This window comes from Panthera tigris, chromosome F2, assembly GCF_018350195.1.
Source record: "Panthera tigris isolate Pti1 chromosome F2, P.tigris_Pti1_mat1.1, whole genome shotgun sequence".
NCBI classification, from domain to species: domain Eukaryota; kingdom Metazoa; phylum Chordata; class Mammalia; order Carnivora; family Felidae; genus Panthera; species Panthera tigris.
Window position 1 is genome coordinate 44545470 of NC_056676.1, and position 13548 is coordinate 44559017.

The 13548-nt window shown below is 39.8% G+C and overlaps 1 protein-coding gene across 1 annotated transcript in view; it reads right to left on the minus strand.

The window, feature by feature from the left end:
• STK3 (serine/threonine kinase 3) overlaps window positions 1–12675 on the minus strand; it is a 292559-nt gene extending 279884 nt beyond the window's left edge. The window contains exon 1 of the mRNA XM_042972682.1: window positions 12468–12675. Coding sequence (XP_042828616.1) covers window positions 12468–12493 — 26 coding nt within the window. The 5' untranslated portion in view covers window positions 12494–12675. The remainder of the gene's footprint in view (window positions 1–12467) is intronic.
• Window positions 12676–13548: the final 873 nt, after the last annotated feature.

Below are 13548 nucleotides of genomic sequence, written 5' to 3' on the forward strand. Positions count from 1 at the left end.
CAATGCACTTTTGTAATAATATCATGAGTTACCAAAATCTAAGTAATGTTCTAAAATGACAGAAATATTTTTTAGCTGAATTCTGTGGGCTTAAGGTAATAACCTGTTCCCTTTTGGATGAAAAATTTGGTTATTTTCATATTAAAACTTAAGAACTTAGGGAAGTTTGGAATAATTTTTTCTCCCCTTCACTGCATATAATGTTCCTCCTCTTGGTAAAAAGATAATTTCAAGATGTGCTATGAACCCAGAAGAGAAAAAGACCTCTAATAAGCAAAAACGGACACAACATGCATGTATTTTACTTTCGGAAAGGGAGAGCAGCTGTCAGGTCAGGTCATTATTTCTGAGATAAGTAGCAGTTTAAAGAAGGACATAGTAATGAAAATGACAGATAACAGTAAAAGACAAGACTAAGTTTAGGGGAAAACCAGTTACATACAGCAACAAAGCTTCAAAAACACCAAAAGAGCACACTTGACTGTTTCTATGAACTAAAATTATGAACGGTTCTATGAACTGCCTCTATGACTTTTTATGAACAAGAAAAGCAAGAAGATGATTTGCTTTCTTGAAGTTTCAGAAGACTGAGCCAAGTGCCTTCATTTTGGTATGATTTCAGTCAAAACTGGCTATATAAAAGTGTTTGTAAAATACTTGAAATATATTGCTTAAAGTGGTTTACTTCATTTATTTGAAAAACCCATTACGTGGTACACCATACTTCACAATGATGCTAACTATAGTTAAAATTATAACCATATCACTATTTTGACAGGCTCTTTGAAATCACGAGGATTTATGAATATTAATTAAAGCTATCTAATCAAGTGCTGAGAGTCTATATAAAAGGCAGAGAGGGGAATCCCACTGTCTTATCATTAGCCTAGTACCTGAATTCTCTTCTATTAGAAAAACAAAAACAAAAAGCCTTGGAAGTATACAATAAGAATCTAGTTCATGGAAGAAAAATTCCTTCTGCAGGGAAAGAAAATCATCAAAACACTTTCTTCTCCAGAGTTAATTAGTACATACATTTTTAATTTCCACTGGAATTTTATGCCATTCCATCATTTATTTTATTTTTATTTTTTTTTAACGTTTTTTATTTATTTTTGCGACAGGGAGAGGCAGAGCATGAACAGGGGAGGGTCAGAGAGAGGGAGACACAGAATTTGAAACAGGCTCCAGGCTCTGAGCTGTCAGCACAGAGCCCGATGCGGGGCTCAAACTCACGGACCGCGAGATCATGACCTGAGCCGAAGTCGGCCGCTCAACCGACTGAGCCACCCAGGCGCCCCAGCCATTCCATCATTTAATTTGACATTTATTTCTTATAATTCTTAGAAATTACATAAACTATAAATTTTTTTCATGGCAATCATTTCTCTATGATCCAAATTTCACTGATTACTAAAAATGTTTGAATGGATAATCATTGGAAAATAATTACTGGTTGCTGTTTAACTGCAAGACAATAGATCAACTTATAGGTTCAACGTATCAATTTATAGATCCAACCTAATGTCTTTTAATACAGTAAGTGATTACACCAAAACTAACTCTTTCTAAAGTTATGTGACACAGCATCAAATGTAAATTACCCACATCACTGAGACAAATACCCTGTATTATCTAATCAAAAGCACAATAAAACTTAACTAAAGGGGCTGATATCAAAACTAAAAAGGAATAACATACGGCATTTCATATCTGGATATACTTCATTTTGCAATTCATCATACTGTAGTCAGTTAGAATCGGATTTATACAGCAGCCTCAAAAGGTGCCCTTGAATTTTGTTTGTGCACAGACAGATATACTTTTATGTATGCAAGACAAAGCAAGCTAAAAGGTCTACCTTAAAAAATAAGGCCTGAAATCTAATCTTATCACTAGTGGTGGTTTTTGTCTTGGATTCTTTTATTTTCTTATCTTTTTTGTTTAAGAAAAGAAGAAACTAGGTCACCTAAAACCCTAAGGAGGTGAGAAAGAAGTAAGGCTGGATATTAGGATAATAGTGGGTCAAAGGGTAACCAAAGTAAGAGAAGGGAGAACATGAAGGTAAAAGTCCACTCAAAATAGTCTCTACCATAGAATTTGTCTACACATGCCCAATTTCTGGCTTAAAACTTAGAAAAATAAAGGTATGGCAGAGATTATCCAGAGGAAGAAGCTCAAAACTTCCAGTGCTATCAGATTTTTTGACACAGCATCCCACAGTTGGAAAGAATGAGTCAGTTCTCCTATTTGTGAAAAAAAAACACTATTTAAAATTAAAGTGGCACTAACCACACTAGTGCCAGGGTTAAGGTCCTGAAATACCATTTCTCACTAAAAGAAAGTAGTGCTTCTTGGACAAATGGTTGATTCCGGATCCAGGACAGGAAATGGACATAATGAGCCCTGAATATCTTATCACTGCAGACAACAAGGAAGCTACAGGTCACGTTGTCCCTGAAGGGACTTCCACTGACGAAAGACGGGGGGACACTTTGAATTTCAGCAACAGTAACTGCAATGGATTAAAATCCATCAAATATGGGGTGCCTGGTGGCTCAGCTGGTTAAGTGTCCAACTCTTGGTTTCAGCTCAGGTCATGATGTCATGATTTGTGAGTTCGAGCCCCACATCGGGCTCTGCACCGACGGTGTAGAGCCTGCTTGGGATTCTCTCTCTTCCTGTCTCTCTCTGTCCCTCCCACGTGTACTCTCTCTAAAAAATAAATGAATAAACTTTAAAAAATAAAATAAAATCCATCAAATATGCTTAAATCCATTAGCTCCTAATGGCACTTAAAAAAAAAAAAAAAAGAATTGCTTCCCTTTGGAGAAAAATAGGGAACTAATTCATTCTCTTGAAAATGTGTAAATAAAGGGGAAGAATCCAGCATTTATCCTGTTTTATTTTATAAAGTGTACCACTGGGTAATCAAACAAAAGATGAGGGAGGTGATTCTCTATAAAAACATTCCAACTAATAAATGAAAACAAAATGATGTATTTAGAAATTCACCATTTTGCAACATCCAATGAATTAACAGAAATAAGCACTAACCATCAGCAGCTGCTAATATCAGAAAAAAGAGACACAACTAGACACGAAGTGACTAATACAGTCTTGCCAAACACCACCTATAACAATTCCTATGGGATCAAAACTGAGCCCATCAGTCTCTGGATCCAGTTACCCATTTGCAGAAAATATGGAGGGCAAAAGAATATCTAGAATTGCACCTTGTGTAAGCTGTCAGCAAAATCCAGGCTGTGAAAAACTATAAACAGCTTGAGTTCTTCAACAGGAAAAAGGAAAGAAAAGGGATAGAGAAACTAATGTAAAGATTAAAAATGACAACTCCTTGGGCACCTGGGTGGCTCAGTCAGTTGAACGTCTGACTTTGGCTCAGGTCATGATCTCATGGTTCATGAGTTCAAGCCCATCAGGCTCACTGCCGTCAGTGCAGAGCCTGCTTTGGATCCTATGTCCTCCTCTCTCTCTCCCCTTCTCCCACTTGTGCTCCCTCAAAAATAAATAAACATTAAAAATAATAATAAAAGTAACAACTCCTATAAAAACTATTTTTTTTAATTGGCAAGACTAACCCTAGAGTGTTTAGCAATGCACATTTAAGTTATTACTATAAAAGTCAGGATAAGGGTTACTTATGGGGAAAGGCAGCTGTGACTGGGATGGAACACTAGGAAGGGAGTGTGGCAGAGTTCTTTTTCTTAACCTGACTGGTGATTACAAAGGTGTCTGCCTTAAGCCATACACCTGTTTTTTACTGATGCTTTTTTTTTGCAGTAAAAACATTTTTTTTAATTTTTTTTGACGTTTTTATTTATTTCTGAGACAGAGAGAGACAGAGCATGAGCAGAGGAGGGGCAGAGAGAGAGGAAGACACAGAATCTGAAGCAGGCTCCAGGCTCTAAGCTGCCAGCACAGAGCCCGACACGGGGCTCGAACTCACAGACTGTGAGATCATGACCTGAGCTGAAGTCGGACGCCCAACCGACTGAGCCACCCAGGTGCCCCTAGTAAAAACATTTTTTAATAGCAGGTCACCAGGACACCTGAATGTTGCAAACACCTAACAAAGGTTTGGTATGTTCCCCATTCTCTAGACTCATACAGTGAAAAAAGAGGTTAAAAAAGAAGTTAGTGTCCATTATTTCCTCCCAATCCACTTCCTCTCCTAAGGGAACCACCTAATACCACATTTCAAGCCCAACACATTCACTTTTCTGGGAGTTGGAAATTCTAAGAAATAGACTATAAGGTACCCAAACCTGTTCCTCTCCAGGTCTTCTCCACTCCCAATTTGCTCAAACACAAAACCTAAGGGCCAGAATTGACAATCTCTTCCTCAATCCCCACATCTATTGTATCAGTAAGTCCTTCATTTCCAACTCCAAAATATAATTTAAATCTATCCACACTTCTCTCCATCTCCACTGATTCCACCACCTAACCATGAACTATTCCAATAGATTCCTAACTTGTTTCCCTGCTTTTATTCTTAACCCTCTACAATCTATTCTACCCAAACCAACCAGAATGATTGCTTTTAAAAGCATAAACTGCTTAAAATTCTGCTTAAAACCCTTTAATGACAGCCCACTGCACTCTTACATCCAAATTCCTTTCCATGGCCTGCATCATTGACTCTCTGCCCATTTCTCTGACCTCATCTCCAACCACTTTCTCCCATTTTACAATCCAGCCACAGTGGCCTCATTTCAATTCCTCCCACACACTAAACTCTTTGCCACCTCCAGGCCTTCTCACAGCTTTCCCTCTGCCTGGAATACTCTTTCCAGCTACTCACGAGGATAACTTCTCACAACCCCATGTCACAGCTTTAGTATTACCTTCTCAGAGAAGCCCTGTCCAACCATCCTATAAAACAGGTTCCACCATTCTTCTCTATCAATACGAGCTATTTCTCTCCTTCACAGCTCAAACTCCAACTGGAGTGTATGTTCTTCTATGAGGTCAAAGATTTCAACTGCTACATTTAACAATGCACCCAATATGTAGCATTTGAAAGGCAGTTAATTAATAATTACTAATATATGAATAAATGAGCAATTGAATGAACTCAAGGCTGACAGCCAATTTCTGTCATGAGCAATGATCAATGAGTAAAGAAAGCCAGTTTTAGAAAGAAATAGGAGAATGGGGCAACTCAGCAGACTCAGGAGAGATCACCTAGCTCCAGAGCGAAAGAGTCAGGGAAATTAAATGTGTATTACCTTTAACTTATGCTTTCCTCAAATATGTAAAAGGTCTACCTAAATTACAAAAAATAATTTTAACTTGCATTCTCCAACTACAGGACTCTAGGTCCAATGGTCTCACAAAATCAAAAATCCTGAAAATGAAAAATGATCTGGACAGACAGTAGTAACATTCTGTATTCTGAATATAGAAACTATCTCATCTTTGGAATCACATATGCTCAACAATTTCCCATTTTCTAAGCGTGAGAGTGTGTGTGTGTATACCAAGATACTAATATTTATATCAAGATATCCGCAACTATCTGAAAATGTTACTCTATTTGACCTCTTTACTAAGGTGTCTGGTATCATGTAAAATTTATAAACTAATTCAGAACCCACTATACTATCACATCTCTACCTATATTAATTATCAGCAATATTAACTGTTTTCTACAATTCTCACTTTGCTATGAAGTCATTTTGTAAGTTATGTCCTTTAAGATACTTTTAAGAAGTTCAAGGTAATCTGTACCTTATTATTCGTGGCATGCAAACAATGAACTTATTTTTAATATTTATACATATCTATTTACATACTTATTTGTATCTATTCAACTTTAGATTCTGTGGAAAAACCAGTTGTAATGAGACATTTCAAATATAGAATCTGTTCTAGGATTCTAAGAATTGAAGAGCTAAGAATTGAAATTAGAATAATCCTAAAATATGAGGCAATTCAAATAAGATCTCAACAAAAAAGAGACTTGGATCAAATAAAAAAGAAAGTTTCTATGAGATAGTATAAATTTTTCCTTCGCAGAAAAACTAAAGACCTTTGTTATTTAGGAAGGGGAGAACTAGTAGGAAGTCAGAAATTGAGGCAATCATAATTATAGCTTTGCACGGGGTCATTCTACACCAGGAGGCAAATGAGCCTTTGCCTGATAGCAACCTTTATGTATTACATATTCTTTTGTGAACTCTGTCAGACATCATAGACCACAGTTTTCCATTTTCCCATACTTCAATTTGGACCTATATAAAATGTTCAAAATACTGTGACTTTTAAATTACAGCTTCCTTTCTCCCTACCACCACTATCCTTTTTAGATTCTTAAAGAATATCTCTATTGTGTATATAGGTAGTTACCCCAGTCTGGATTCCTCTGGCAATGCCATCATAGAGCTTTTAAGTATGAGGATGGAGTCTAAAATGAGATAAGTTTCTTGACTGTCACTACAACATAAGCCAGCAATGTTTTTTCAAACTGCAGATCACAACCCATTAGAAGGTCATGAAAATAATTTGGTGGACCATGACCAGCAGTTTTTCAATGAAACAGAACAGAAAGTAGAAAAATACCAAAAACATCCTACATAGTACGTTGTATGAAACTTGTTTTAATTTGATATGTATGTGGGCCTGTCCTGGGTTTCACCATCAATTTTTTTTTTTTAATTTTTTGAGAGCCACTAATATATGATGGCCTGAAGTGACGGTACCTTTAGTTGAACACAGACTTCTTTGAAACCAGAAAAATTAAATTCAAAGCACTTCCCCCCACCTCTACAATCCAGAATCTAGAAGTACTCAATTTAAACCTTTTATGATTTTTTTTAATTAATGTATTTATTTTGAGAGAGAAAGAGAGATATAACACGTAAGCTGGGGAGGGGCAGAGAGAGAGAAAGAGAGAATTCCAAGCAGGCTCTGCACTATCAGCGCAAAGCGGATGTAGGGTTCAAACTCCCAAACCATGAGAACCTGAGCTGAAACCAAGAGTCGGATGCTTAACCGACTGAGCCACCCAGGTACCCCTAAGCCTTTTGTTATTAAACCTCTACTGATACACACTTCTAGAATGAGCATTTAGATGACTTAAGAAAAACAAATTTCAACCCAGCTATGTTTAATATATGTTTACCTTTTTCTTTACATTTCTAACTAATTCTTCGGTTCTAATATATGCTATCTCTCAGCCCCTTAAAGAACAAAGGATAAATTAATCTTTGCCTCAGGTTGGCCAAAGACTGAGTTTATCTCCTGTCTTATGGTGCAACTGAAGTTTGCTCACCAGGACCAGCTCCAGATGTTACCGTTCCCTCTTTAGGAAGGAAGAGCCAATTGACTGGTCCCATCTACAGGACTTAAGTCAATTACAAAGGAGATGGTGCCATCCCCAGTTAACTGAGAAAAGCCAAAGGGAGGACAGATACGTTTAGGGACCCTGTCATTAAAGAGATGCTCCTGTTTCTTTTCTTTCCCTCTGAACTACTCAGAACCTCCTCCCCTAGCTTGCCTCTAAAGTTGGGAGCTCCCCGCAGGGCCTACTTGAGGCTATTGGCCTTTGTTTTTTGTTTTTTTTTTTTTCTTAGAGGTCATCTTCTCAAAGAGAACTCTAGCTCCCCCCTTAGTGAATCTCTACTATAATAAGCACAGAAGAATTTTACTTTGTAACATTCCAAGGGCGCATGAATCAGTAATACAGACATAAAATGAAGCCCATAACTCTTGTCATTGCAATGTCTTCATGATTTTTGTCATACCCTAGTACCTACTTAACTGATTTGTTGCTTTGTCCCACACAATTCAATTCTAAGAGTTGACAGTTCCTGCTGTCTGTTTATCTGCATTCCCAATTTCTGGTCTAAGGTCAGGGCTACTGATGCTACAGGCTGATTGATAATGGCTTCTCATGCTGAGGAATCTATGAATACCTTATACTTTACCCTCCTGTATCATCATCCTTTTTTTTCTTTTAATGTTCATTTATATTTGAGAAAGCACAAGCAGGGAGGGACAGAGAGAAGGGGACAGAGGATCCGAAGTGGGATCCACACTGACAGCAGCTAGCCCACATGGGGCTTGAACTCACGAACCCACAAGATCATGACCTGAGCTAAAGTCAGACGGTCAACTCACTGAGCCACCCAGGTGCTCCACCATCCTTTTACTTTCACTTTTTCATTCCCTACTAATTTATCTTCTGACTGATATTCCATTTATTCATAGCAACACTTTCCCTTATGAAATAATGGTTTCCTTACCTTCACTTTTCATTGAATGCACTGTATAACCCTAATATTTTACCTTGAGTCTTCAACTTTACTTCCCCCAACTACCTTTACACACTATAAAAAAAAAAAAAGAAAAAAAAACTGCCAAAGAATCCAACCATAGCTTAAATCAAAGAACTCTCCTTATCCATCTTGAAAGTAAATTTCAGTGGCTTACTCTCTTCTTATCCTTCCAGTGTTTTCACTGTCCCACACCAACTTTTCCTCCAAATATACCTTAACCAATGCATTTTACGTTTTAAATAACTATTAATTCTATCATCTAACTGAGGAACAAGGCCTGTCTGATACAGTATATCTCTCCAGCAATGAATTCTGTCCGCTCTTTAACAACTATATAGGCGGTATATATGACTACCTATCCTCAAGCAACCAGAGTTTTCATGCTACCCACCACCTGTCTTTCATAGAGGCCGACCTCCCCTTTTATGAACGTTCTACTTGGTGAAGAGCCCATGTTCTGATCATTTCCTTTCCTATCTATCAAAACTTATCTACTGTGTGGTCATTTTTCTTTCATCTAGCAGTTCCCCTACAGAGAAATCTGAGAAACTCAACTTACCAAAGGGCTAATAATTAATAACCATTTGATGGACTTCCTTCCCAGAGGAACTTCATTTTAATAAGGACTTATAAAGACCTCGGTGACAGACCTTTTAAGGAAACCTGGGGAATCTAAAAGCTATTCTGATACCTTAAGTCAGGGACCATAGGTGACCACATCTATTGCCTATATTTAACACAGCCTGGTTGGTGAGACCAAATCAATGAAATGAGGTAAGAGGGGCCTTCCAGATCCTCTGGTCATGATTCTCAGATCTGGCTGCACAGTGGAATCTCCAATTCCCAGAGGAAAAGGATGATACCAAAGAGCAAAGGCAGGCCTAACACCCAGGCCTAATACCAGGTCAGATACATATTAACAACACGCTAAAAATATAAAGACATGTATGGGAATAACAAATACCCAATTCAGGACAGTGACTACCCTTTGGGGGAGAGGGAGGGAATGCAACTGAGAAGAGACATACTTAGGGAGCTTCAACTATATTTGTAATATTTTACTTCTAAAGCTGTGATACAAAAGTACTTATTAAATTAGCTTTTGAATATCTAAAATTTTGTAATTGAAAAAAGAACAATATGAAGATGGCACACACTCAGAGGGATATAATATTAGGAATACAGAGAAATACTCCAGGCTAGAAAGCACTCAAGTAAGATACTTTATGAAGCAGGCCTTGAAGGAAGAATAAAACATAGATTACTAGCAAAAACTAACATAAACTTCTCTAAAGGAAAAGCATGAACAAAGGCAAAGTTGGGAGTACCCATAGCCTACAACCTAAATAAAAAACAAAAGGGAAACTTTAGAACAGATTCATTTTGGAGAAGAGTAACAAAGCCTGGGGATTAAGTCTGAGACCAAGGGATAGGAGTCTTGGGTACTAAGTAGACTAATGTGCCCCAATCCAAAAAAAAAAAAAAAAAAAAAAGGAAAAGCATGGGGGAAGTGATGTTTTAACAAAACAAATCAGAAGCCATGTGCAGGATGAACTAAAGTAAACAGACTCCTATGGGTCATTAGGAGGTTCTGTAGGGAAGCAAAAGGGGAAGAGAAGGTGGTAAAGCACTGAGAACCAGGTCCTAGTGCCCTATCTCTACTCCCTACAGAGCCTTTCTACTGCTAAAAATTTTTGAAAACTACTGCATTAAAGCACCTAGTTGGAAGGCACTTCTGTAAATCACGTATGACTGTCATAAAACCCAGGAATGGGGTAGGAATATCAAAAATGAAAAAGGGAAAAGAAGATGAATTCAGACTTTTGGTGGAGAATTCAACAGGACCTAGGGACAAACTAGATGGAATAACGAAAGAGTGGATCTGCATGAAAAAATCAAAAATACCAACCAAATAGCAGCTGTTGGTCATCCAGACTTGAACACCAGCAATATACATGTGAGCATGTCAAAGTGAGCTACCCAAGGGAGAAAAGCAAAGTGACATTCCTACAGAGATCAGGAAAAGAACAAGCCAAGGACCCACAAGACTGTACCCAGAAATGACCACCACATCATGGAAGGCTAAGCAAGCAAGCGAGTTTTAAGAAAGAGGTATCACTATACACAGTGAGAGGATGCGCAGCCCCGTACAGCCAATCAGACTCAGCGTTCTGGCATTCCCCCCCCCGACCAGATTATTTGACCTGACTTTCGATTAATAAGGAAAAAATAAACTAACAACATTTAACATCATCAAACACATTGCGAAGCACTGGGCTAAGTAAGCACTTTACACACGCCCTCATTTAATCCTCACAACACACTTTACAGATGAAGAAATTAAACATAGAACAAGCATAGTAAATTACAGAGCCAAGATCTCTGTTTCTTAGGACAATAAAATAAAGGAATGTGTATATAAAGTTCCTGGCAAATAAAAGGACCTTAATGGCAGCTATATTTTATTATTAGAAGGTAATGATCAACAGGGAGGAAAAAACTCAGTCAGTAATCCCTGTCACAGCCTTCCGTGTGGCAAACTCTTTTGGTGTCCTCAGCTATAAAACAGGATCAATGCCTGTAATCCAAACTATTTAATAGGGTTGCAATGATGATATTGTGAAAATGCAAATGCTATGAAAAAATTTTAAGCCATATTCGAATATATGGGATTAATGTCACATATCTTGCTCTTCAGAAATGCCTTCCTGGATCAACACAAGTCTCTCTGAAGAGAGCTAAAAATAAGCCTGTTAGATGTGCAAGCACCACTTTGCAAAGTATAAATGACCATGGAATGGTTACATACACCACCACTGTCTCCCCCTGACCCCTCTAGGTTTTCTAATGCCCCTACAAGGCCAGGGGTTCCCTTACACCTATAATGAAACTTTGAGCACTCAGAGCTAATGAATAGAGAGAACCTCTACTGCAATTTGGACTTAAGTTGGCCCTCGGGCATTATGTCACAGGTGCCCCCCTTCCCATTTTTTTTCTATGGTATTAAAACTGGGTGTCTAGTCAACACTAGAATTCAATACTTTACAAAATGCCAGATAAGAATCTATGAAGGGCTCTGTGTGATAGCAGGTCTCTTTTGGAAACCCCTCCACAACCCCCCTTTCTTCACCTGAACAGATGGTTTCCAGGCCTTAAGGCTCACATGTCTAGTTACCCAATTCACAACAGTTCACAAAGTTCCTACCTTTTCAATTATTCCATGTTCCTGAATATATCACCTTTCATCTAAAGATCGCTAAGTATCAAAACCCAATAACTCCTTAATCTTCACAACAGCACTATCTGGGAGAGAGATTAGTACATTTTATAAATTAAAAATGAAAGACCTAGGTTAAATGTTTTAAACAACATCAGTTAATTGACACTGATTCATCCTTGGGGGGAAAAATACCCACTATGAACTTATATCAATGGACAGCCTTGATTTAGCTAGATCATTTCAAATATTAGTTTAAAAGTATCTACTGTGTACTCTTACTCTTCCGATACATTAAACATGAAATATAAACTAACAGTAAATACCAAAGCATCACTATTTTTATATGCTAGAAGAAATACAAAAAAACTATAGGAGGGAGGGGTTCTAATTTAAGATTCTCACTGCCTTGCATCCATAAATACTTTTGAACTTGACGGCGATAGGGAGAAGAACACCTGTCAGGGCAGTATATCCACAAGTTTTACAGACTGTGTAGCTATTAATATTGAATTCCTTAAACTGTAAATAAATAACCCGCCTTCTCAAATAAAAGGCAGTATTATGAAAAACATTTGACAAGAACGCCTACATAGCTGTAAGCTGCCTAATTAATTTCCTAGTTTCACGTCTCGGGGCTTCGTGAACTTGCCCGGAGGGAAAAATCCTCCCGGCCCAGGAGTCCGGCCACGGGGAGCCCGGCGCTGCCCAGCGACTTTCCACGCCGCCAGGCCCCGCGGCCGCGGGAGAGGCGAGGCTCGGCCTCCCCTCGGGCCCCGTCGGCGTGTGGACAGACGCGGCCCGGCACTCGGACGTGCCTCCGACTCCCGACGGGCCTGGTCTGGGCCCCGCAGTCGCAAAGGGGGTCGCGGTCCGGCCTGGCCTAGCCGCCCCCGCCCGCGGCCGCCGCCTCCCTCCTTCTCCCGGTTCCCCACGTTCGTTACCTCTTGGGCGCTGGCGGCTGCTCCATGGCGGCGGGGGACAGAAGGAGGGATCTGGTGGGCGGTGAAGGACGGAGGGAGGCGAGGAGCCGGGGCACCGGCCGGCCGAGCCCCGGGAAACACAGGGGAAACTCCAGGAACTCGGACCAACTTTCCCGTAACTCCTCGGCGGATCCCCCTCCCGCTCGCGAGTGCGGCTCCTCCCGGCGCGCCCCGCCCCTCGGCCGCCGGCCGCGGTCCTGGGAGAGTGGGTGGAGCCAGACGCGGCCCAGGCATGGTGGGCGGAGCCAGGCCCTGGTCGGGCGAGCGGAGTCAGGGGCGGAGGGACGCGCGGGCCACATGGCTGGGAGGGGGGGAAAAAACGCGGGGACTGGAAGAGCTAGAGGCTAAGGCCTGGTAGCGACTCAGAACCCGTCTTTTCTGGCCATGGGCACGTTCCTTTGAGCCGGCCAAGAGCTGCCGCTGCACACTTGCCTTCATTGCGTTTGCCCCAAACCGATTTGACTCATTTATCTGGATTTCTCAGGGACACATCCCAAGCATCTTGTGCAGCCTTTTGAAGTGTTACTAACTGCCCACGCTTCCTTCTAGTTGTTTATAATTATTGGCTATGTTTTCCCGCAGCCATATGACATTTGTAGCTACAGCAGTAGGGATTCTTTCTGGAAATTCTTGTTTGATGTTGATTGTAGACAAGCTCCTTGCTACATTTCACTATAATTATGTCTAATTACAAAGAAAATAATTACTGTAGTGAGATCTCTCAGTGCACCAATTTCAGTGCGCTGTGGTCTTGCCAGCTATTCACTTGGGTAACCTGGAAAACCTATCACAAATTATGGTGCATAGAAAAGTACTCAAGAAACGTTTGTTTTCTTCCTTCTTGTCATGGGCCCTCTCCCCTACCTGTTCCCAAGGCCCTTACCTCATCATAATTTGATCCCTTCATTCATTGTTTGTATACCATTTAATCTTGAATTCCATATGTAAATATCTTTCTTAGGACCATATCCAGGTGCTATGTAACGAGTTTCCTTGCTTTCCTTAGAAATTATCAAGATTTAGAGTCATAGAGTCTTTTTGA